We start from the raw sequence: 23,314 nt of genomic DNA, 5'->3' as shown, positions 1-23,314 counted from the left end.
TGTGTCCAAGTATTAAACTTGAGGGCGATATGGTCCTAGAATTTGAATATTCCACCTCGAGGCGAGAACTTCCTCAGCCCTGGCCCTGGCCTCAGAACCTGGTCACAGACGGACCCCTGACATTGACCCTGGGCTAAGTTCCCAGAGGGACCCCAGATCCAGGTCTGACCCTCACCTCACACTGAGCTCTTACCTGGTCACAAGGGGGGCAATGTTCCCTGGGCCTTGCCCTTTCTGCCTTCTCCCCCTGCCCTTAACACTCCTTCTTCAAGGGCCATCAGCCACCTTGCCCTGTTGGGCACAGTGCCGAGGTGGGGGCCATCCCAGGCCCCCATCTCAGATGACATCATGTTTTCTCCAGTTTCCGCAGGAGCTTGTGACCTATGGAGGAAATGGGCAGGTGTTCAGCAACTGGGCTCAGGTACGCTGGACTCTATGGCTCTTCCCCCCCCCGCCCCCCGCCACGTCTTCTGGCCTGGTAGGAGCTTACAGCCAGGGCTCAGGACTCAGGTCTCTGCCTCCCTGTTGCCTGAGAGGCCAACACTGGAGATACTCAGTTACTGAGTAACCCAAGGTCATGAATGGCAGTATTGGAGGCACCAGGAGACAATGGAGAGTAATGAAGGCCTGGAGGGGTGGGGCACTGGCAGGACTTCTAGGGCTGTGGGAGCTCTCTGGGCCTGGGTGGTGACTTGGGGTGCAATGTGCCCCCCCTTACAGAGCCCTCCATGTTTCCTCTCCCCTGCAGTTCTGGCTGACGATGTCCTACTTGTCTCAGATGACAGAGGAGCAGACCCTGGTCATGTATAGTGGACACCCACTGGGCCTCTTCCCGAGCAGCCCCCAGGCCCCCAGGCTGGTCATCACTAATGGGATGGTGGGTCCTGGGGCAGCTGGGCATAGTCCTGCCTTGGGGCGGGAGAGCCAGGTGCCCCCAACACCTGCCTCCCCATCGTTCCCTCTGTGCGCCCCCAGCCCTTGGCTCCCATCCCTCTTTTCCAGGTCATTCCCAACTACTCCTCCAGGACAGAGTATGAGAAGCTCTTTGCCATGGGAGTTACAATGTAAGTCCTATCTCACTGTTTCAGTTTATATGAGGGTGTTTCCACCTCAGCCATGCTTTATTATAAAACTGTGTAGCAACATTAAAAACAATTTGAAAAACACTCACAATGGCAGCACCAAAGCACAATTTCATGTTGACATATTCCCTAAGGGTTTTTGTGGATATGCATACTACAATTTTTAAACACTTGTGAGCAAGTGAACAATTTGGATTCTGCTTTTTCCCAACATTTCGTTATATTATGAACAATTTCAAATAGACAAAACATTGAAAGAATTAACAGTGAGCACTGAGACACTGTGTTTAACACACTACCAAACTCTGTATCCCATGTCTGTCTATCCGCCCTTCTATCCATCTGTCTGACCAACTTGGCTTTTGATGCGTCTCAAAGTAAGCTGTAGATATGATGGCCTGGAATTCAGTATTTGTTTACAGGGTTTTCTTTTTTCCTTTTGAAGTAAAATTTACATGAAATGTAAATTTCATCCTAGTGCACATTTTGATAAGTTTGACAAATGTATGCACCTTGCAACCCAAACTCCAAGATACAGAGCACAACCATTTCATCTGTCATAAAATTAATGCATACTCTGAATGGAAAGTTTTTCCCTCAAACATTATAAGAAGAGCTACAGTGGAAGGGAAATCCCTCTCTCATCCTATACTCCCCATTTGAGGGGAGTAAAGTCTGTGTTTTTCCAAACATTTCTTACGCACATGGTTACAGGTTTAGGTAGACCGTTACAGGCCCTCTGCACTAGCCTTTCCACCTTTGACGATATCGTTCCGTTTCAGGGAACGTGAGAGTCTAATTGACCCTTATTTTACCTGCAGTGTTCAATTGTAGCATGATTTATTTGACCCCCTTGCCACCTGATTTGGATTGTTTCCAGTTCTTTGGGCTTATAAAGAATGCTACAGTGAATGTCCTGATCTGTATATTTTTGTGGATCTCTGGGAGTGTTGCTCTGGACTAATAACCACAAGTTGTTACTGGGACCAACAAAGTGGGTCCACTCCTCAGAGAGCTATAGAGATCACGCCAGGTGGCGTTGCCTCACAAGGTCACTTTATTCGTACAAATAAGGACATCACAGGGACTATCCAAAGCCACTCTCCCAGCAGGGGCAAGCAGGCCCCTTTTAGTAGGGTTTTGGATGAATATTCAGAGGGTGATTTTAATATTATAATGAGGCTGCAGTAACTGTCAGGCACTTTCTGATTCATGGGCACAGGGGGTTGTTCTCAAATGTTTCTTCTCCCATTCCAGCAGTCCCTTCCTTAGTTTCTAAAAGAGGAAATTGACAGGCAGGAGCCTCTAGGCATTTCCTGAGTTCAGGAGTCAGTCCTGAGTTCAGGGGTTCGAGGGGCCTCACCAGTGACCAAGGGTGATCAGGTCTGTCGTATTGGGAGTCAGTTAGCCAGGCCTCAGGCTAGTTATAATAATCATCATAATAGTCACTACCATGTGTCTTAAGATTTATAGATAGCTTCACATTTGGTCCTCTACACAAGCCTCAGCACTGGGTGCCCTTCTTAGCCCATTTTGTGGAGGAAGAAACTGAGGCTCAGAAACCCAATTATTTTTCTAGTTAGTCATAAGTAGTTGCTGGTATTATTATTTACTAGGAGGTCCCACAGGCTCTTTTGTGTCAATGGAAGCAGCCGCCAGGTCAGAGGGGCAGGATCTGTGTCCTGGATCCGCTGCCTCCTAAGTGTGACTTTGGACAAGTTGATGTGCTTCTGTTTTGTAGGTTCAGGATGGAAGTTTAAAGAGAGTGGAACTGCAGAGTTAGACCTGGTCTGCCACACCTGAGGGTTGATCCAGGTGCTGTGGGCAATTGGCTAAATGGATGCAAATTGCCCACAGAGGTGGGAAGAGGTTTACATGTATGTATACGGGATCTGAGAACCTCTAACAGAAGCAAAGCCGGCCTTTTCACTGTCAGGCTGACAAAACAAAGCTACAGATAACAACAAGTACCAGGGAGGATGTGGGAAAACAGGCAGTCACAGATTGTGGGTGGTCTAGGTCAGTACAACAAGCCTGGGGGTGGCCAGGAGGACTATATCTAGCAGCTGGGGTCAAAGTTCCAAGTGCAGTTAACTTGATCCCACAATTTTACCTCCAGGAGTTATTTTGGGAGCAACATGCAGTGGATAACTTGAGCACAAAGGACAGAATCAGAAGGATTTAAAATCAGTTCCCAGCTCTGCTGCATATCCTTGTATAACCTTGGAACTTGGATCCTATCTATAAAGAGGGGATTTAATAACTCCTGCCTCAAAGAGTTGTGTGAGAATTCATGAAATGATAGAAGGGATGCCCTTTTCCACGTGGCACAAAGGGAGCCCTTGAGCCCTCTGTTTGAGTGGATGTGGGCCCACTAGGGAGCACACCCTGTGGCAGAGGGTAGGGGGCCCATGCAGCCTTGTGGGCGGTTATGATGGTTTCACCCATCTCCCTGGGTGGGTATTTATTATCTTAGCACTCACTATTTTTTATGTTTTTTAATAGACAACCTTCCAAGGTAAGTATAATGCCTCCCCCTTTTTTGGAAGAAGATGCAGAGGTTCCACATGGCCCGGTGCCTTATCCAAATTATGGGATAGCCTTGGCATCAGGCACAGAGCTACAAGGATCAGGATCCACCGTTGATCCAGGAGAGAGGAGGGGCTGGGGAGAGTTGCTGGGGGACAGGAACCCGGTAGAAAAGAGATAGGGAGTTTAAATTGATGAAGGAGAAAAGCAAGCATCAGTAAACCCTGGAGCATCTTACCTCAGTGGTCCTCAGGGAAGAGGAAGGTTCAGGCAACAGAAGAATGCTGTCCTTCCCCCATTGCATTGCCAGAAAATCCAAGTGTGTGATAATTATCAAGTGATGGATACAGGCATGCTCATGCATTGCCGGTGACAGTCACTTTGGCATTTGAGAGTAGCTATTCATATTTGAAATGTTTGCGCCCGAGGACCCAGCACTAGTCTTTCCTGATTCCTTCGCTGGGCCCCGGGAGAGGGGGAGCAGGCAGCTCACGGCCACTGAGGTGTTGGTTGTTTGCATAGTGAGACCGCAGGGGGCAGGGGAACATTCTGTGGCTTCTGACATTGCGTGCTCCGGAGCCATGAATAGGAACGAGCAGGATCTGTGTGTGCGGTGGTGGAAAGGACCGCACCGCTGATGTGCCCCGCCATGGACACAGTGCCGCTACCTACACAGTGAGGCCATTTATGCAAATAACACTGATACTAATGACAACGTTGACCCACATGCGAACAGTGCTCCCAGGGCCCTTCGCGGCAGTCAGCCTCACCGAGGCATGGCACAGCGGCTCGGTGAGCCCAGATACACGCGTGTGCGGTGCCAGCCCCTCTCTGAAGACACCACCCCTGCCTCCTGCAGCTCCGTGCTGCCCTCCAGCAGGTAGACTCCCCAGTGAAGGTCACTGAAGGTCATAGGATGGAATCCCACAGAACATACTCTTTCACGTCTGGCTTCTTCACGGAGCCACTTGACACACCCTAGGACTTCGGTCGTTTTCTTTGCCATGTAGCATTTCGTTGTGTTCATACGCTGCCATCGCTTCTCTGTCCTCTGTGATGGGCAATCCAGTGGTTTCACGGGGTGGCTGCTGTGAATACAGTTGCTGTGAACAGTGGTGTGTGTGTCTTTACGTGGGTGTGAGCCTGGACCGTGAAAGTGCTGGGTCTCACTCAGCCTCCGCTGATATGGCCCAATAGTCCCCAAAGTGATTTTACCAATTATAGTACAATTTTGAATAAAACAAAATCTGTTATAAAAGATCCAGGAGGTCAGAGGGGACCAGAACTGGGGGACTGTAGCTTTATCTCTGTTTACTTTTTTTTGAAGGAAAATGTATTAATGCATTTGGGGGTAATTAAAAAGGAATTTTAAGCCATGTAATGTGGAAGCTGTGCCTGGCTCTGGGCTCACCCCTGGCCTTGCCTTGTCTGTGGTCAGGTACGGCCAGATGACCGCAGGCAGCTACTGCTACATCGGTCCCCAGGGAATCGTCCACGGCACAGTGGTGAGAGACAGGGCCACACCTGGCTGCAGGGGTGGGAGGCTGATGTGCTGGAAGGGAGAGCAAGTGCCTGCCTCTTCTCCTGGCAGCTCACCGTGTTGAATGCGGGCCGACGGTACCTGGGTGTCAAGGACCTCTCTGGGAAGGTCTTTGTCACCTCCGGGCTGGGCGGAATGAGTGGTGCTCAGGCCAAAGCCGCAGTCATCGTGGGGTGCATCGGTGTGATAGCAGAGGTGAGCCCAGCAGGAGCCCGGTCCCTGCCCACGGGCTTCCTCCCTCCATCCAGAGCCACTCACAGCTCCCTCTTCTCTTGCCACCGCTGCCCCGAAGCCTCCCAGTGTGAGTTCCCACGGCAGCGTATGCCTGCTGCCTTCAAAGTACCCATCCAACGCCTGCTGATGCTTTCCCGTGAAACTGATCTTCTGTGGGCACTGCTTCCCTTATCCCACCGAATCCTGGGAGTACGGCTGGTGGATAATGAATGTGGCTAAATGAGCATAGACTTCCCCACTCAGGTCAGAGTCAGGCATCAGTGGAGGTGTGTGCAGGCGGCTCGTGCTCAGAGGCTCTCACGGCTTTCTTGGGGAGTGCCAAGGGCAGAAGGGAGGAAGGGAGAGGAGGCGAGGAGTTTTAAGACAAACCTTGGATGGGGTCGGGGGTACTTTCTCATGGGAGATGTTATTTCCAGCTTTCAGGGGGACAGAGGATGGCCCGAGTGTCCTTGCACAGATGTCTCTTAAGCAACTTGTATTTAAAATAATCAATATGCCAGAGTGGAACATTTTGGGGGGCCTGCCCTTGGCCCCTACATGGAAAATAAGTTATAGCAGCTAATACTAGCTTTCACAGAGGTCATCCCCTGGAATCTGCAGGAAAGCAGCCTATGTTTTTATTTTTATTTTTTAAAGACTTTATTTATTTACTTGAGAGAGAGAGAGAGAGAGAGAGAATGAGTGGGGGAGGGGCAGAGGGACAGGGAGAAGCAGACTCCCCACTGAGCAGGGAGCCCGATGCAGGACTCGATCCCAGGACTCAGAGATCATGACCCAAGCTGAAGACAGCCGCTTAACCAACTGAGCCACCCAGGTGCGCCCAGCCTATGTTTTTTTTAAAAGCCTTGACTTCCCCTTGCCTCATCCTCAACACTCATCCTCATCTACGTTCCCCTGTATCTTCAAAAAGTGTTTGCCCCAGAGAGAACATTCAGTAAATATGTGTAATAAAATTCCCAAATAGTAAATAAGTAATCCTAAAGAGAGAGAAGCCTTGGTGGTACACAGCTCTGTGATTCACACTTAGTTGATACTAAGCCTGTGTCATACATTCTTGTACTTCTTAGGAATCCACTTGGCTTCAGGTAACAGGAAATCAAACTATAGCGGCTTCCACAAATAGGGTTTTATTTTTCTCACACAGCCAGCAGTGATGGCATTGGTCCAGTAGCTCAGTGATGTCAAGGCCAACATCTCTAGATTGTCTTGGGTTTCCCTCATAGATACAAAATGGCTGCCCCAGCCCCAGCCTATCCCATCTCCATTTAAGGCAGGAAGGAGGGAGAAGGGAAGTGCCACCTATGACTGAGAAAATAATACTTAAGAAACCCCTTCTTTTACCTCATTGGTCAGTATTGGATCAAATGGAAGTTCTTACCTAAAAGGAAGGCTGGAGACAGTGGACAGAGTAGTTGTGGGTTTGCCTGGACTGGGGCTGAGCACAGTGTCCCCCTGAAAATCCGGGTTCTGTTGATAAGGAAGGCAGGAGGGAGAATAAGTATTGGAAAACAGCTCACAGCCTCTGCCCTGACACTGCGTTATAAAAAGTGGCTGACCTACATGGGGGACGTCATCTTCCTAGTGGAGGCTGGCATGCCCAGTAACTGGGAGACCCTGTGTCTCATGATCCCAGGTGGATAAAGCTGCCCTCATGAAACGCCACGAGCAAGGATGGCTGATGGAAGTGACCGACAGCTTGGACCACTGTATTGAAAGACTCAGGTACAGTGCCTGACACGTGAGCATGGGGAAGTGGGGAGACCCCAAGAAGGGGCCTGGAGGCTGGACTGCTTTACATGGGCCTGTTAAATGCCTGACACTTGGCCACAGGTGGTGCCTCACCAAGTGACCCCACAGAGGTCGTACTGTACCAACATCACAGGACAAACCATGGGGTTTGAATCACGACCCCGAGATCAAGAGTTGCATACTCTACTGACCGAGCCAGCCAGGCGCCCCTTCTAATTCCATTAGAATTTCTCACTAGTCCCTAGGGCTAGGGTGCAGGTAACCCTGGAGTTCCCATACCTGGTGGTCAGACACTTGCTGCTAGATGATTTTCTTGATATTGAGCCACCATTGTGCAAAGACTGTGCCTTGTATTTCTCACTGTTGTGGCCTCAGTGCCCAGCCCAGAACCTAGCACATAATAGGTGCTCATCTAATCTGTTGGAGGGAAATGAGCCTTTGAAAGATGGAACCGGGGGCGCCTGGGTGGCTCAGTCGGTTAAGCGGCTGCCTTCGGCTCAGGTCATGATCCCAGGGTCCTGGAATCGAGCCCCATGTCTGGCTCCCTGCTCAGCAGAGAGCCTGCTTCTCCCTCTCCCTCTGCCTGCCACTCTGCCTACTTGTGCTCTCTATCTCTCTGTCAAATAAATAAATAAAATCTTTAAAAAAAAAAAAAAAGAAAGATGGAACCGTTCTTCAGCGTGACTCCAGGTTAGGGGTAAGCTGATCTTCCTTCCCACTCATGCTCTGGTTCTCAGGGAGGGGGACAAGGGGTTGGCAACATTTCCCTCTGGTTTGATGTTTTCTGAGGTATTTTAGTGGGAATGGGGGAGGACTGTCCTGGGGGCTGCTGATCCAATGCCATTTTGTTTGTTTGTTTTAGAGAGAGAGAACACAAGGGGGCAGGGGAGGGGCACAGGGAGAGAGAATCCCAAGCAGACTCCCTGCTGTGCTCAGAGCCCTACACAGGGCTCCATCTCACGACCCTGAGATCATAACCTGAGCCAAAATCAAGAGTTGGACACTTCACCTACTGATGCCAGTTTTTTGAAGCATCCTCTTACTTTGCAGAACTGAGCTCTGTTTGGGGAAGACACACCACACAGTGGTTCTCCAGCTCTGCTACAATTAGATTTGCCCAAGGCTCTTCAAAAGGGGCTTATAGGAAAATGTTCAAGCATATACTGAATTGAGAAATACTCCCATTACCAGGATTGGATACTATTTGACACTGATCTTTTAAAAATACTAGTTTGACCCCATTGCACGCCTGTGTAAGACTCTCGGGTGAGTTTCCATTAAATATAGGAATATAGGAGAAATTCCAGACTTCTAGTGGGACATTGATGGGTCTGGCTCCTAAACCTGTTAATGCTGTTGAGCATCCTGAACACACTCACACACTTACATACATGTGCATGCACTCATACACACACACACATGCGCGCGCACACACACACACACACACACACACCACAGAATCAGGTCAAATCTTTTTAACAGAGGGCCTGAAGCAGCCCGTCGGGTTATACTTCTGCTCCCTGAGCTGCGGAAGGCACAGATGGGAGTGGAGTGAGCCTCTGGGAGTGGGGGCCCAGTCCCCATGCTGGTCTGCAGCTGGGCTCCCATCTTCCTTCTCCACTGGTCACGACTTCCACGCTCCTCACTGCTCTAGGACTATATGCCTTTTCCTGCTTCCTTTTCCTTGCGCTTGGGAGAGAGGGGCGCATTGGCTCCACTGGCATCTCTCTGCCAAGAGTGGTGTTCAGTCAAACTGCATCTCTGAGTGGGTGCCCAAACTCTCGACGTATTCGTGCTTTCTGACGCTTCTACCTGTGGGGCTTTATATATTTTGTATTAAATATGCTGTCTTTTTTTTTTTTGTCCTTTTATTTCTCCCAATAATGTTTGGAGTCATCTTTTTTTATTTTAAGATTTTATTTATTTATTTGAGACAGACAGAGAGAGAGAGAGAGAGAGCATGAGAGATGGGGAGGGGAAGAGGGAGAGGGAGAAGCAGACTCCCCACTGAGCACGGAGCCCAAGGTGGGGCTCAGTCCCTGGGCCCTGAGATCATGACCAGAGCTGAAGGCAGACGCTCAATCGACTGAGCACCCAGGCGCCACTCATCTTTTTTTTTAGATTTATTTATTTTAGAGAGAAAGAGAGAGAGCACAAGCACATGCAAGCGGGGGGTGGGCAGAGGGAAGGACTCTCAAGCAGACTCCCCACTGAGCACAGAGCCTGAGGCGGGGCCCCTATGTGAGGCTCGATCTCACGTTCCCGAGATCACGACCTGAGCTAAAATCAAGAGTCAGACGCTTAACTGACTCAATCACCCAGGCGCCCTCTGGAATCACCTTTAGTGATGTCTGCAATTTTAGGATCACCTTGCATGGGTTCCAGAACAATCCCAATCAGTGTGCTAACAGCAACAGCCCTGATTCTGTGAGTCCTCTCAAGAAGGCTTGTCACTGTTGTCATTTCATTTTTCTCATCTGGGGCATTCAAGTCTGCTGTTACAGTTCTGGGTCCTCAAAAGCCATGCAGCAGAGGTCCCTGCACCTTGGGCCCCGATGCTGGCACGCAGTGCTTGTGGTGACCTCCAGGGTCTTCTGCATTCCTGCCTGCTTGGTGTTGCTGGGGGAGGGGCAGCTGTAGGCAGGTGCAATGGGCCATCTGCTCTGCTCTTGTGCCCTTCTAGGGAAGCAAGGAAAAGGAAGGAGGTGCTCAGCCTTGGTTACCATGGCAATGTGGTGGATCTTTGGTAAGTGGAGGATGGGAGTTGGCAGCCTTGGGGACCCTGCGTGAACCTCCCTCTCCAGGCAAGGTACTGATGGTGGCGTTGTGCTCCCCAGACACAAAGCTTCCAATGTACTCAGCTTAACGCCCCGATCCCAGTTTTCAAGGCTCAGATCCTGGCCCGACTTTACAGCAGCCTTCCTACAGATGTTCTTTTGAGAGGGGAGGGCAATCCCCTCCCAGCTGGGCCGTGAACTCAGGCCCCAGAGGGTGTCTACCCTTGCCCTGGGCACATGCAAGGTGCCGCCCGGCATTGATCACCACATATCTTTCCCAGGGAGCGCCTGGTCCACGAATTGGACACAACAGGGGAGCTCTTGGTGGACCTGGGGTCAGACCAGACGTCCTGTCACAACCCATTCAATGGTGGTTACTACCCTGTGCAGCTGGGCTTCGCAGAGGCCCAGAGCCTCATGGCCTCCGACCCTGCTGCATTCAAGGACCTGGTCCAGGAAAGGTGACGATGTCCCAGGGCTACTCCAGGTGTGGGGGGGTGGCGGGACTGCACACAGCTGGCAGGAGCTTTTGGACTGGGTGTCTCTGGTCTCTGCCTGGTTCTGCAGGGGCCAACTGTGTGGCCTTAGGCGAGACCTTTAATCTCTCTGAACCTGTATCCTCCTCCGTCAGATGGGATGGAAACAGAGCTGGCTGAGCCCCATGGGGTGCAGTTGAGAGGTGACAGGGGTGAGGCACAGAGGGCCTGTTCTCAGAACCTTACGGGTGGGCAGGGCTGACCACGAACCACCGGCCTCTTGCAGCCTGAGAAGGCAAGTCTCCGCCATCAACAGACTGGCCAAGGAGAATTTCTTCTTTTGGGACTATGGCAATGCCTTCCTCTTGGAGGCCCAAAGAGCAGGTGAGACACAACAAAGACGAGGTGTGGGGGCCCCAGTCTCTGCAGGCTGGGAAGGGCCAAGAGCCTGGCACTGTGCACTCTCCCTTCTCACCAGCCAGGAGTGGGCCTGGCAGGTCCCCCAGGGGAAGTGGGGACACAGCATGCAGCTTTCACTGTGCCCCTGCCCAGGCCTTCTGGGAGCTGGTCCTGCCAGGTCCTTGGCCTCGCTGGGCCTCAGTTTTTCCATTTGCCTTAAGAATGTCAAGTGACACAAAGAGTTGGTAGGATGCTCGGATATAAGTTCCAGCGAGGGCGGGGGTTGGGGGGGTGGGGGAGGGAATGCAGCCTAACTTTTCTGTGAAGGAAACTCTTTTTAAAATTTAAATTCAATTAATTAACATTTGGTGTAGTCTTAGTTTCAGAGTTAGAGGTCAGTGATTCGTCAGTCTTCTATAACACCCAGGGCTCATTCCAGCACCGTGCCCTCCTTAATGTCTGCGGGAGACTTTTCTGTAGAACGGGTGGCCCGTGCTGGAAGGTAAAGTGCAGAAGGTACAAAACTACACAGAGGAAGTTCGCCCTCCCAGCCCTGCCCCTGGCTCCCCTCCTGGAGTCCAAAGGCTCTGCTGGGCCTGTCGGGGCACCAATGGATATGGGGGTAACATGGGTACACCCTGCCCGGCCCCACACCAACAGCGGCACTTGCTGTCTCCCAGCCCCAGTGGGGCTACCCTAGAAAAACAGAGCATGTCCACTGTTTTTCCCTGGCATCCTTGTTTAAATCCCTGTGTGGAGAGTGGCATGAGTCCTCGCCTTGGGGCAGGTGGGCCAGCCCTCATACCCTCCACTGATTCTGTGCGGGTGCTCTGCCCACAGGAGCAGATGTGGAGAAGAAAGGCGCCAACAAGACGGAATTCCGCTACCCCTCGTATGTCCAGCACATCATGGGGTAAGTGATGGGGTCACTTCCAGCCTCTGGGTCCTAGACTCTCAGGTTGGGAAAGTCCTTGGGTAGGGAGAAACAGGAGATAACTGGAGGGAGATCCAGCTGAGAGGGGGAGGCCTCAAGGTCAAACCAAGCAACACAGGGGCGGGGGATGGGAGGCCTCAGGATGCTTCTGGAAGGTCTGCCAGCCCATTTGTGCACAAGATGGGACCAGAGAGGGCAGGGAGAAAGGCGATGGTCTCCTTCTCAGGTTCACTGTGGGTGAGGAAGCAGAGGCTCAGGGGCCGCACAGCCAGGCTACACACAGCAGGTGCTGGGCGCTGTCCAGAGAGGAGCGTGGGCCTGGGGGACGGGTGAGGCCAGGGGCCTGGAGACCACCTAGGAAGGTAGTTTGCCTAAGGCAAACCTGGCCAAGCCCCCACATTTACTGTTTCTCCCAACTACTTCGATGTAGTTCATTGATTTTCAGGTTGTCTTTGTAACAACACTAAAAAGGAATTTCTGCCTGTCTGTGTCCCAGCTCCCTGCTCCTGCAGCAGGAGATGGTGCAGATCTAAGAGGAGGGACAGAGAACCAGAGGGAGGGGCAACACTGAGGGAAGGGGGGGCTGAGGGGGAGGGGGTAACACTGAGGGGAGAGGGGGCTGAGGGGGAGGGGGTAATGATGTAGGAAAGACATTAGGGTTGGAAGCTGAAGGCCAAGAAAGAATTCTTGAGACATCTTTGGTGCAAAAGGTGATTTTATTAAAGCTCGGGGACAGGACCTGTGGGTAGGAAGAGCTGCACCGGGGTGATGAGGAATGGCCCATTATATACTTTCAAGTTGGGAGGAGGTTACAGATGGCGTAGGTCTCTAAGGAATTTGGAAGCAAGGTTTCCAGGCCTTTGAGGGGGCTAGCTATTGTTGGGAAAAGGTCATTTATTACCGTCTAATAAAACCTTAGTCATGAGATGGGGTATTCAGATGGATATTGGTGGGCCATATGCTTGGGGAATGAGTGCCAACAGGTATCTTGGGGGATAGAGATAAAAGACATTTCTTTTAAAGGAATTTTTATATGTTAAAGTAGGCTTATAGGATCCTGGGGAGGGGGTGCTGTCAAGCTAGGATTGTCTTTTGCCCTTAGCCAAGTATTAACATGGAGGCAGTTGAGTCCCTAGAGGAATGTCTCTCTGCCTGTTTCAAGGACTTGTCAACGGGCTGTAGGCAGTAAGGGAATTGAATAATTTTTCTTCTGCTATTGTTTCCCATATCATAAATACTGAAGGGAAAGGGGGGCTGAGGGGAAGAGGGGAACAAGGGGGAGGGAGGGGGTTTAGGGGGAGGAGGATGCCAGGGAGGGAGGAGGCTGAGGGGGGAGGGCTTCTAAACCTGCGGTCCAGTTAGTGGGTTAGGGGCTTCCAGCAATGATTGTGGACACTGAAGCTCTGACTTCACTAAGTGTGCCCACATGCCACGCCCCAACACACACCCCAACCAGCATGCAACTTTCACCCCCTTCTCAGTTCTGGAGCATCTGCAGGCCTTCCCTTCTTGGTTCATGGTAGCCCCGCCCCCGTGAGTGGGTGCAGCCAGTCTGCGGAGCCCCAAGGCCAGGACGCATTTTGTCTTTGCAGGGACATATTCTCCTTGGGATTTGGGCCTTTCCGCTGGGTATGCACGTCAGGGGACCCCCAGGACCTGGCAGTCACAGATAAGCTGGCCACGTCTGTGCTAGAGGAGGCCATTTCTGTTGGAGGTGAGGCTGTGTCATGAGAGATGCTCACAGGCAGGTGGCCCAGCAAAGGCTGGGGTAGCAGCCCACCCCCTGATGCAGCCCCCTTCTCTGCTCATCCCCTGTCTGGCCCCCGCAGTCACGAGAGCATGTGGCCTCGGGTTTATGCCTGTCGACAGTGCTTCTGATTCTTCGCAGCTGTCTGCTGTGCCCCACTCTGCCTTCCCTCTGTCAGAGCTCCTGTCGTGGCCTGTGGTTTCTCGGATAGAGAGCGTGGCTCTGCCTTCCCACGTGGATGGTGGTGGTTGTCCCCCCACGGACGACCCGCCCCCGCCCCTTGTTTAACCTCAGTCCCTTCCTGTGTAGTGGATTTGACATGTTGCTTATCACGTGGAGAAGAGGAGGCAAGTATTTGATGAAACTTCCTCAGCTGTCCTAGCTCCTGCCCCCACTTCTCCGCAGCTTTTCTGCAAGTCGCGGGCGCCTTCTTTCCAGTTCTCTGTGTGGATCCTTCAGCCTTGGCTGCTTGTTTTCAGTCCCCAGGGGCCATTTCACCCTGCTGCCCACCCAGACTCGGTGGGCTGGGGCGGGTTCAGGTTACCCAGAGGCAAGGCCGGCAGTACCGGGAGAGGGTGGGCGGGCACCTGTGTGGGAGGAGCCAGGCGGGGCGGGGCGGGGCGGGGCGGAGGCCTCCTGGGAAGGAGCAGAAATCGCCAGATGCTGTCTGGTGCTAGAGGAGCCGGCAGGATGGTGGGTGTTCACCCAAACGTCCCTAGAAGCAGCCCTGAGCTGTTGCACCTGCTGGTGGCCACGGTGTAAATACTCTCGGGGTGGCTGATTTCCAGCGCGGCTCCACGTGGAGCGGCTGCAGAATTTCCCCCAGGCAGGTAATCTCAAGAGCAGAGAACCTAGTAAAAGGTAGTAAAGTATTTAGGCAGTGATGACCTGTGAGCATTGCCTTCAAAATGTTTAAAACTGTGAGTTTATTTAATTGAAATTTTAATGATGTCTGTGTCAACTACTGTGTCACACAATTCCTGAAGATTTAAGTCTGCTCCCATGAGCTGGGAGGAGCAGCTCCCAAGCAACACAACTACCACCTGACTCTGCACACCCTGCACACGTTAGCCGACTGGCCCGTCTTGCTGGGATAGGCCAGCTTCTTTCTACCTCAGGGCCTTTGCACTTGCTGTTCTCTCTGCCTAGAGCACTGTTCCCTCAGATCTTTGTGTAGCTAGTTCCTTAGCATTTAGGATGTAGCTTGACCATTACCTCCGCAGAGAGGCCTTTGGTCCCCCTGACCCACCTCCCTAGTGACTACCTCACACTTTTATTTCCTTCGTGGCACACAGCAGTCTCTGTTCCCAGGGCCTGGCACAGCACCTGGCATACCGTGAAGACTCAATAGATGTTTGCTGAGGGAATGAGTGTATCAGGCAGTGGGTTGCACACGTCTGTGCATTAATTCATGTGACTATTGGCATTACTGGTCCCAGAAGTCAGATGGCTTGTTGTGGTGCTGGGGATGGGGGCTTCCTGACCCCGTGTCTGGGCTCCATGATGGTTGCAAAACAGGTGTCTGTGCTGAGCAGCTGTCAGAGGGAGGGCCTATGCCTGAACCCAACAGGGCAGAGGCCCCTGGTGCCTGTGACACCCTGCTTTCTCCCTGCAGTGAACCCGGCTGTGAAGCTGCAGTATATGGACAACATCCGCTGGATCCGGGAGGCCACCAAGCACCAGCTGGTGAGGGCTTGGCCTGGTGGGAAGCAGGGGTGAGGTGCTGCTTGCCACGCCCAGGCTGGTAGATGTGAGCCCCGAGACGGTGCCATCATATCCCGTGAGACTGCTTAGGTGGCAGCCTCCTTGGCCTCATAGGAGGCAGCTGCAGCCACCTCATCCAGAAGGCCACCGGACAGAGAAAGCTCAGGGCCTTTCAAAAGGTGCCCTAGGGCCCTGGGGCAGCGACCAGGGTCAGTTAGGTCGTTGCTCACCCAGTTACTCCACAGATAGCTCAAGAGAGTCAGGCCTCCTGGCTTCCCAGCCGTGTGACCTGGGGCGAGTGGCGCAGCCTCTCTGAGCCTTCCGTGTTGTCCGCACAGCAGAGATGCTGCGGGCGGTCTGCACGCCCAAACTGTGGTGGCGTGCAGGCTTGGAGCAGGCCCTCTGGGACAGCCTGTGCATGAGGCACAGCCAAGGCCAGGGCCGAGCAGGGGGGCATGCTGCTGCCTCACTTCTGGGCGTGTGCTCACATGCACATGATGCCAGGTGGGGACTGCTTTATACAGACCAGTCAGAAAGGTGTCTCCGGGGAGCTGAGTTGGGAGTTTAGCTCTGAACACTGGGGGTTTGGGGGGTGGGGGAGGACCAGCCAAAGCACAGGTCCTGAGGTGGCAGCAGGCTTAGTGTACTGAGGACAAACGAAACACGGGCATTTGGCTTGCACGCCTTTGGCCACAGACCTCGATGGCCAGACACTGCCTGGTGGACACACGTCCATCCCTGGCCTGGGGGTCCTAGGGCCAGAGGGGGACTCCCTTGAGCACCGCCCCTGCGTCCTGGGCTTCTGTGGCCCAACACCACCCACCCAAACTCCTCCTGGGCCAGTGGTTTGCACGCGTGTTTCCGCCACAACTCCCGTGCCAACAGAGGTCTCTGGGACCGCCCGGAATCTGAGAGGACCTCTGGACTGTTGGACTTGAGGATCTGGGCCACAGGGAGGTTGGGCAGGAGCGGAAATGTGCGGGGCCAGTCCAGAGGTGGCCTGGAGAAGAGAAGGACCCAGCCTCTAGGGAAGGGCTCCCACCGAGCAGGAAGGGGCTGGCGGGAGGATGGGAGGTCAGGGGCGTGGGGAGTGGTCCTCTGGATGCCGCTGCAAGGGTGACAGAGAAGCAGGACTGTCTCTTCTGTGTTTGAGTTGAAGTTTTCTGGAAGTTGTGTTCTCTGTATTTGTTTCATGTTGCTCTTTGCCTTAGGAAAGATGGTGATCGCAGAAGCCCATGCTTTTTTAACATTTTAATTGAGTGTAAAGTATACTCTTGATGGAGCTGGCAATTCAATACCAGTTCCTCCTCGATTTTCTTTTTCTAGATCCAAGACATCTGAAAATCTCTGCAGTGCTGACTTCGACTCTAGTTCTTCCCACAGGGCTTTGAGGCAGCTGGTGGGAGTAGAGTCAGGCTGTGGGTTAGCAAGCCACGTGTGAGGAAGAAGCGGCTCACCTCACCGTGCTGGCCGGCGCCGCGGCCCAGACGAGCTCTCTTTTCAGGCTCACGATCACGGGTGTGGCTAGCTCCATCACTTGCTCCTGAACCTTCCACCCCATTCCAGGATGAGTGGCCGGGCAGCTGAGGGAAAACCTACATCCTCTTTGGAGAATCCAGGGTTTCTCAGCCTCGGCACTACTAATGTTTGGGGCCAAATCATTTATTTTTTCAACTGTGGCAACATATATATTACCATAAAATTTTCCATTTTAACCATTTTTAAGGTACAGCTCAGTGGCTTTTAAGCACACTTACATTGCGTGCAACTGTCACCACCATCTGTCTCCAGACTTCTTCATCTTCCCAAGCTGAAACTCTGTCCCCATTAAAACACGAACTCCTCATTCCCCTCCCCCAGCCCCTGGCAGCCACCATGATGCTTTCTGTCTCTGTCTAATTGACGGCTCTAGGGACCTCATGTAAGTGGGATCATGCAGTATTTGTCCTTCTGGGACTGGTCTCTTTCACTCACCATGATGTCCTCAAGGTTCATCCATGCTGTAGAGTGTGTCAGAATTCCCTTCCTTTGCAAGGCTGAATAATATTCCATCGTCTGCTTAGAATGTATCTATTTTGCTTATCCATTCATCCGTCAATGGATACCTGGGGTGCTTCCACATTTTAGCTATTGTGAGTAATGCTGCTGTGAACATGGGGGTGCAAATATCTGTGCGAGTGTCTGGGGGCCAGATAAGTTTCTGTTGTGGGGGGCCATTGTGGGATGTTTAGCAGCACCCCTCCCCTGCTGGCAGCACCCGAACGTGTCTCCAGGCATCGCCCCATGTCATCCTGGCTGAGAGCCACTGTGCCAGACAGGGATTCCTGTTTACTCACTGCAGTGTCCGTTTCCTGATAGCCCTTGTCTTACCCTCCAGAGGGGCTGCTCCTGGCGTTTCCATCCACAGGCGCTCGGCCGTGCCGCCTACTGCCCAGGTGGTCATGGCAAGAGGCTCAGCCTCTGTGCCCCGGTTTTCTCATCTGTAAAGTGGAGCCTAGGATGAGAATAATAGCACCTTCCTCATTAACTCACCAGTGAGCGACGGTATGCAGAGTACTCATGGCTGCGCCAGGCACAATCCAAAATTGCATTAGGCGGCGTTAATATTATTTTTATTGAAAGGACTCAAGCAGGGGTATGCTCCTAACAGTTAACATCCCTAGCATGGGCGGGTCAGGGTTTGGAGACCCCTCCTGGGGTTAAGCCTTGAGGTGCTGGGTCACTGAGGGACGTCTGGGGGCCTCGACTGCATGCAGACATGTAGGGGGTTGGCGTGGTGGCCTGGGGGGCTGCACATGAGGGCCCACCTCAGGCCTGCAGACTGTAGAGCTACCACACACCTTGGGGTCCTCCACGACCTCCCTCAAGGGGACTATCTGGCTGCTGGCAGACCTGTCACCCAAGTCTCCCCCTGCGTATCACTAGGTCACCAAGGTTCCTCTTCTTTCCCTTTTCCCTTCAGGTGGTGGGGTCCCAGGCGAGGATCCTGTACTCAGACCAGAAAGGCCGTGTGGCCATTGCTGTGGCCTTCAACCAAGCCATCGCCCGTGGGAAGATCAAGGTGACGCGTCCTGTGCTGCAGGCAGGAGGCCTCCCCTGGTTTCCTTGCCTTCGGTGACGGCACAGCCCTGAGGCCCCAGGGTCTGTGTTTGTGTCAAGTGGGTGGCAGATAACTGGGGACCAGGAGTGATGAGGCCTGTCCTCAAACCCAGTCTCTGAGATGTTCCCTGCTGTGTGACCTTGGGCGAGTCAGGTGCCCTCTCTGAGCCTCAGGTTCCATCTTCTGTGAGAAGAGACTAATGTTTTTCTCATTAGTGTGAGGATTGAGTGAGTCATCTTTCTTGAATTATCTTCTTTTTTTTTAAATTATCTTTTTATAAACCATGACAAACTTCCCTGGCTTTCCCCCATTTTCCTCCTAGTCAGCCGGCCCACCATGGAAGACATGGAGCTCTGGGCACACTCATTTGGAGGGCCGTCTTACTCCCGTTCCATAGGCTCATGCCGCAGAGTTCTTGCTGGTGTCCCTGTGTTTGGGAGAGCCAGTACTAATGATCACATATGAAAGGGAAATCAGGTTGGATGAACGTGACGCCTGTTCCGGTGGGTGGTTTTGGTGGCGGCAAGGACAGCAGCCCCAGCCCAGCTCAGGGAGTGCTGCCAGAGCACCCTGCTAGTGTGCTCAGGAGGAGGGCTGGGGCAGCTCTGGCAGGACGTCTCTGTAGGTGCGCTCACGTCCGGGCTGCCATTGGCTGGTTGGCACGGAGAGCTGGATGTCTTATTCATTCATTCCACGTGCGTGATTGAGCGCCTCCTCCATGCCAGGCTTGTTCTAAAGGACTGGGGACCACGTGGCGGAGAGCCAAATAGACAGGGTCCCGACCTCATCCACGCACTAGGGTAGGGAAACTGATGATGCAGGATAAAGGCATAAATTCAGAGGGAACTTCAGATGGTGATGAACATGAGAAGAAAATGAATGGGGGTAATGGGGTGAGGGTGATGGGGAACAAGTGGCAGGGAGTGGGTAAGCGGTGGGAATGAGTGGTGACTTTAGACAGGGTGGTGAGAACAGGCTTCTAAGTGCTGATGTAGAACTGAGACCTGAATATCTGGAAGGTGCTAGAATCCCTGGGGGTTGGCAGTTCAGAGCAAATGTGAAAAGCAAGCTTGGCCTGTTCAAGGAAAGGAGCAAAGGGTTTCTTAATTCAGAGCAATGGGGAGTTCTGCTTTCAGCAAGATACATCCTCTTACGCAGGGAGCCCGTGAAATCCTATGACCACGGGGGAGGGCTGGGAAGACCAACACTCATGGGGCCAGCCATAGTTCCTTTGTGAGACACTCAAGAAATTTCCCTGTTCTAGTGCGGGAAGAGCTTGCCTGTTGCAGCTGGGCTGCCTGCCTTCCTCCCCCTGAGGACAGCCAAGAGGAAGGGGCAGCTGGGCCAGACTAGCTCTCACCTCATGCTTGCAGGCATGGAACATTCCCCGTTGCCCCAGCCCTCCACGTCTACCATGTAATTGTTCCAGTTAGAACTTGTTTTTTTGTAATGGAACCACCCTGTGCCTGGCACAAGGGAGCCCGGTTGACCTGTCCTTAGCCACAGCCCCACTCAGCCTTCCCCAGGGCTGCACTGTATTCTGTCATTGGGGCGGAGAGCTGCAGAGCTGCCTGGCAGCACGTCACAGACCCCCAAGCAGCCTGAGATCTTTGGGAAACAGGAAGAGTTGCCAACACATGCATTTGAAAAACCAAACCCCCGTGCTTTCACCATGTGAAAAGTCTCTGTCCTCACAGAGAATGGCAGCACAGAAAGGATCCTAGTGATTTCCTTGTCCAGAAAACCAAGGCCCAGAGAGGAAGCGCCCACCCGGCACCCCTGGGCTATCTGTCTGCCTCTTTCCTTAGAGTGCAGGCTCAGGGGAAAGCCCAGACTCTAGTGTACTGTGTGTGGATTTAAATCCCAGCCTGTCCACTTACCAGCTCTATGGCACTGGGCAAGTTTCTTCTCCTCACTGGACCTCAGTTTTCCTGTCTATAAAACAGGCATGGTAACAGGCATACCTATCTGGATAGAGTCGCTGAGACTGCCCAGTGAGCCAACACAGGCATAGCACCTGGGTGGCCACGCATGTAGAAAGCACCCAATCTTTGGAATCTGTTAGTAGCTACAGGAAGCCATCAGAAACATCTATGCTTCCTCTTGTTGAGGAAGGTCTGTTTCCAGGGGGAGCGATCCAAAGGGCTTCTGGTGTGTGCCAGGCAGCTATGGTAGACACTGTTGGCTGACATCTCATATCCTTCCCTACTGCAGGCACCGGTGGTCCTGAGCCGAGACCACCATGATGTGAGTGGCACAGACAGCCCCTTTAGGGAGACCTCCAACATTTATGATGGCTCTGCTTTCTGTGCAGGTGAGGAAGACAAAAATTTTTTTAAATCTTTTTAATGTTGGATTTAATTTTGTTTAAAAATCAGTTGATTCATTCAGTCAGTCATAATGCTGCAAAAAATGTTCTGGCATCTGAGAGACTTGGCATAGGGTGACCAGCCCAGCACACAGGGGTTTCTGGGATCTGGGATTTCTGGTTTTAAACTGGGCTAGTGTCAGGCAAAATGGGACAGTTGGATGCCCTAGACTCAGTTGTGCACCTGACCCTGTCACTTGCTAGGCGGCCTTCAACAAGGCATTTTAAAATCTCTGAACCTCAATTTCCTCATCTGTAAAATGGAAATAACAATAGTACCTACTTCAGAGTGTTGTTGTGAAGAATGAGATTAATTAATACGTGTGCAGCATTAGGTCAGTGTCCTGCAGCCAGCGTTCAACGAAGGTTATCTGCTGCAGCTGCTGTGACTGTTCTGCTTCTAAACCCACTACAATCATAATCATCACAGAGGCTGGTGGGTTCTAGTCCTGCATAGCTTGCTCATTCCCAGCACTTGGGGGCTCCTTCCATTATGGATGGGATGCCAAGCAAAGGAGGTGGACACTCAGGAATCCTGTCTGTATCACTTTTTTGAAGGAGTTGATATATTTCATGTAAGTTATCAAATTTATAGGTATAGAGTTGTATTCTTTTATCTTTTTAATGTCTGTGGGGTCAGTTGTGATGTCTCCTCTGTCATTCCTGATATTGGTCATTTTTGTCTTCTTTCTTTCTTCTTGATCAGTCTGCTTAGAAATTTATCAACTTTATTGATCGTCCCAAAAAAAGAAACTTCTAGTTTTATTCATTTTTTTTCTATTGCTTTTCTGCTTCCAAGGTCATTGATTTTTTTTTTTAAGATTTTATTTATTTGACAGAGAGAGACACAGCGAGAGAGGGAACACAAGCAGGGGGAGTGGGAGAGGGAGAAGCAGGCTTCCCGCTGAGCAGGGAGCCTGATGTGGGGCTCGATCCCAGGACCCCAGGATCATGACCTGAGCCAAAGGCAGCCGCTTAATGACTGAGCCACCCAGGCGCCCCCCAAAGTCATTGATTTCTGCTCCAATCTTCAGTATGTCCTTCCTTCTACTGGCTTTGGGTTTAAATTGCTCTTCTTTCTCTGGCTTCATAAGGCAGAAGTTGAGGTTACTGATTTGAAACGTTTTTTTTTTCTAATAGAGGTATTTAATGCTCTAAATTTCCTTCTAAATACTGCTGTAGCTGCATCCTGCAAATTTTTATATATTTTCATTTTCATTCAGTTCAAAATATTTGTTAATTTCCCATAAGACTTCCTCTTGGATCCATTGGTTACTTGAAGTATCTTTTTTAATTAATTAAACATTTTTTAGAGAGAGAGTGTGCAAGTGGGGGAGAAGGACAGAGAGAGAGAGAGAGAGAGAGAGAGAGAGAGAGAGAATCTTAATCAGGCTCCATGCTCAATGCAGAGCTCAAAACAGGGCTCAATCTCATGACCCTGAGATCATGACCTGAGCCAAGTAGGATGCTTCACTGACTGAGTCATCCTGGCACACCTAGAAGTATCTTTTTAAATTTCCAAGTTTTAGGAGACTTTTCAGATACCTTTATTACTGACTTCAGGTTTAATTCCATTATAGTCTGAGAAGTACTTTATATTTGTTCTGTTCTTTTAAATTTGTTAAGTGTTGTTTGGTGGCCAGAAAATGGTCTATCTTCTTGCACTTAAGAACATATGTTCTGCTGTTATTTGGAGGGTTCTACAGATATCAGTTAGGTCAGGTTGGTTGATAATGCTGTTCTGTTCATCTGGAGCCTTACTGATTTTCTGCCTAATTTTCTGTAAATTACTGAGAGAAAGTGGTGAAGTCTCCACCTGTGTATGCGGATTTGTCTGTTTCTCCTTTCAAGTCTTAACCATCTTTGCTCCAAGTACTTTAAACCTATGCTGTTAGGTGCACACTCATTTCAGTTTCTGATGTCTTCTTGGAGAACTGACATCTTTATCATTATGTAATGTTCTTCTTTGTCCGTCATAATATTCCTTGCTCTGAAATTCTGATATTAATATAGTTTATATTCATATCTATGGCCACTCTAACAAGATACCACAAACTTAATGGCTTAAAACAACACAAATGTATTCTCTCACAGTTCTGAAGGTTGGAAGTCTGAAATCAGATTTGGTGAGCAAAAGCTAAGACATGGCTGGGCCGTGGCATCTCAGGAGGCCCTAGAGTTTCCCAGCCTTTCTCAGGTTCTAGAGCTGCACTTCTTGCATTTCACAGCCCAGTATAAGGAGGAGGGTGTTGTTAGGATTCTCCCTGATCTTCTCTGGGAGGACTCAGCTGGGTTTTTGGAGGAAGAGCCTTCTAGAACATGCACACCCCCTTATATCTGTGTCCCAGGGGCCTCAAGGTTTCAGGCAAGCTCATGCTTGTCCTTTAGCAATTTGTTAGAGACACATGTAAGGTGACCAGCCTGGGTTCTGTTTCTCTGTGCAAGGGCCTGTCTCTCCCCAGACTGTAGTTAGTTAGTTGCCCCGGGACCTCAGTTCTCTGTTGGGGTCAAGGACAGTCATTAATTTGTAGTTTGTCCTCCACCCTTATTTTGTTGTTGTTGTTGTTTTGTTTTAAGGGGGGGGGAGTGACTCTCTTTGGCTCTCTGCATCCATGAACTAAAATCAGTACCACCACCCCTTTAATTCTTTTGTTCTTTCTGCTTCTGGGGCACTA

General features: G+C 51.4%; 1 protein-coding gene across 1 annotated transcript in view; it reads left to right on the top strand.

Annotated features, from left to right (window-relative positions):
* Nucleotides 1-23,314, top strand: part of UROC1 (urocanate hydratase 1) — a 42,241-nt gene that overhangs the window by 11,231 nt on the left and 7,696 nt on the right. The window contains exons 4-17 of the mRNA XM_028101831.2: nucleotides 362-421; nucleotides 749-877; nucleotides 1,003-1,064; nucleotides 5,050-5,116; nucleotides 5,203-5,346; nucleotides 7,019-7,107; nucleotides 9,818-9,880; nucleotides 10,193-10,372; nucleotides 10,674-10,771; nucleotides 11,627-11,699; nucleotides 13,313-13,434; nucleotides 15,083-15,153; nucleotides 18,134-18,232; nucleotides 20,486-20,585. Of these exons, the coding sequence (XP_027957632.1) occupies nucleotides 362-421; nucleotides 749-877; nucleotides 1,003-1,064; nucleotides 5,050-5,116; nucleotides 5,203-5,346; nucleotides 7,019-7,107; nucleotides 9,818-9,880; nucleotides 10,193-10,372; nucleotides 10,674-10,771; nucleotides 11,627-11,699; nucleotides 13,313-13,434; nucleotides 15,083-15,153; nucleotides 18,134-18,232; nucleotides 20,486-20,585 (1,357 nt within the window). The remainder of the gene's footprint in view (nucleotides 1-361; nucleotides 422-748; nucleotides 878-1,002; nucleotides 1,065-5,049; nucleotides 5,117-5,202; nucleotides 5,347-7,018; nucleotides 7,108-9,817; nucleotides 9,881-10,192; nucleotides 10,373-10,673; nucleotides 10,772-11,626; nucleotides 11,700-13,312; nucleotides 13,435-15,082; nucleotides 15,154-18,133; nucleotides 18,233-20,485; nucleotides 20,586-23,314) is intronic.

The sequence above is a fragment of the Eumetopias jubatus genome, unplaced genomic scaffold, assembly GCF_037043125.1.
Source record: "Eumetopias jubatus isolate StellerSeaLion01/CBP00866 unplaced genomic scaffold, mEumJub1_p1.0 scaffold_1, whole genome shotgun sequence".
Classification (NCBI taxonomy): domain Eukaryota; kingdom Metazoa; phylum Chordata; class Mammalia; order Carnivora; family Otariidae; genus Eumetopias; species Eumetopias jubatus.
The sequence above is the reverse complement of the archived record's forward strand: the minus strand, read 5'-3'. Positions and strand labels throughout refer to the sequence as shown.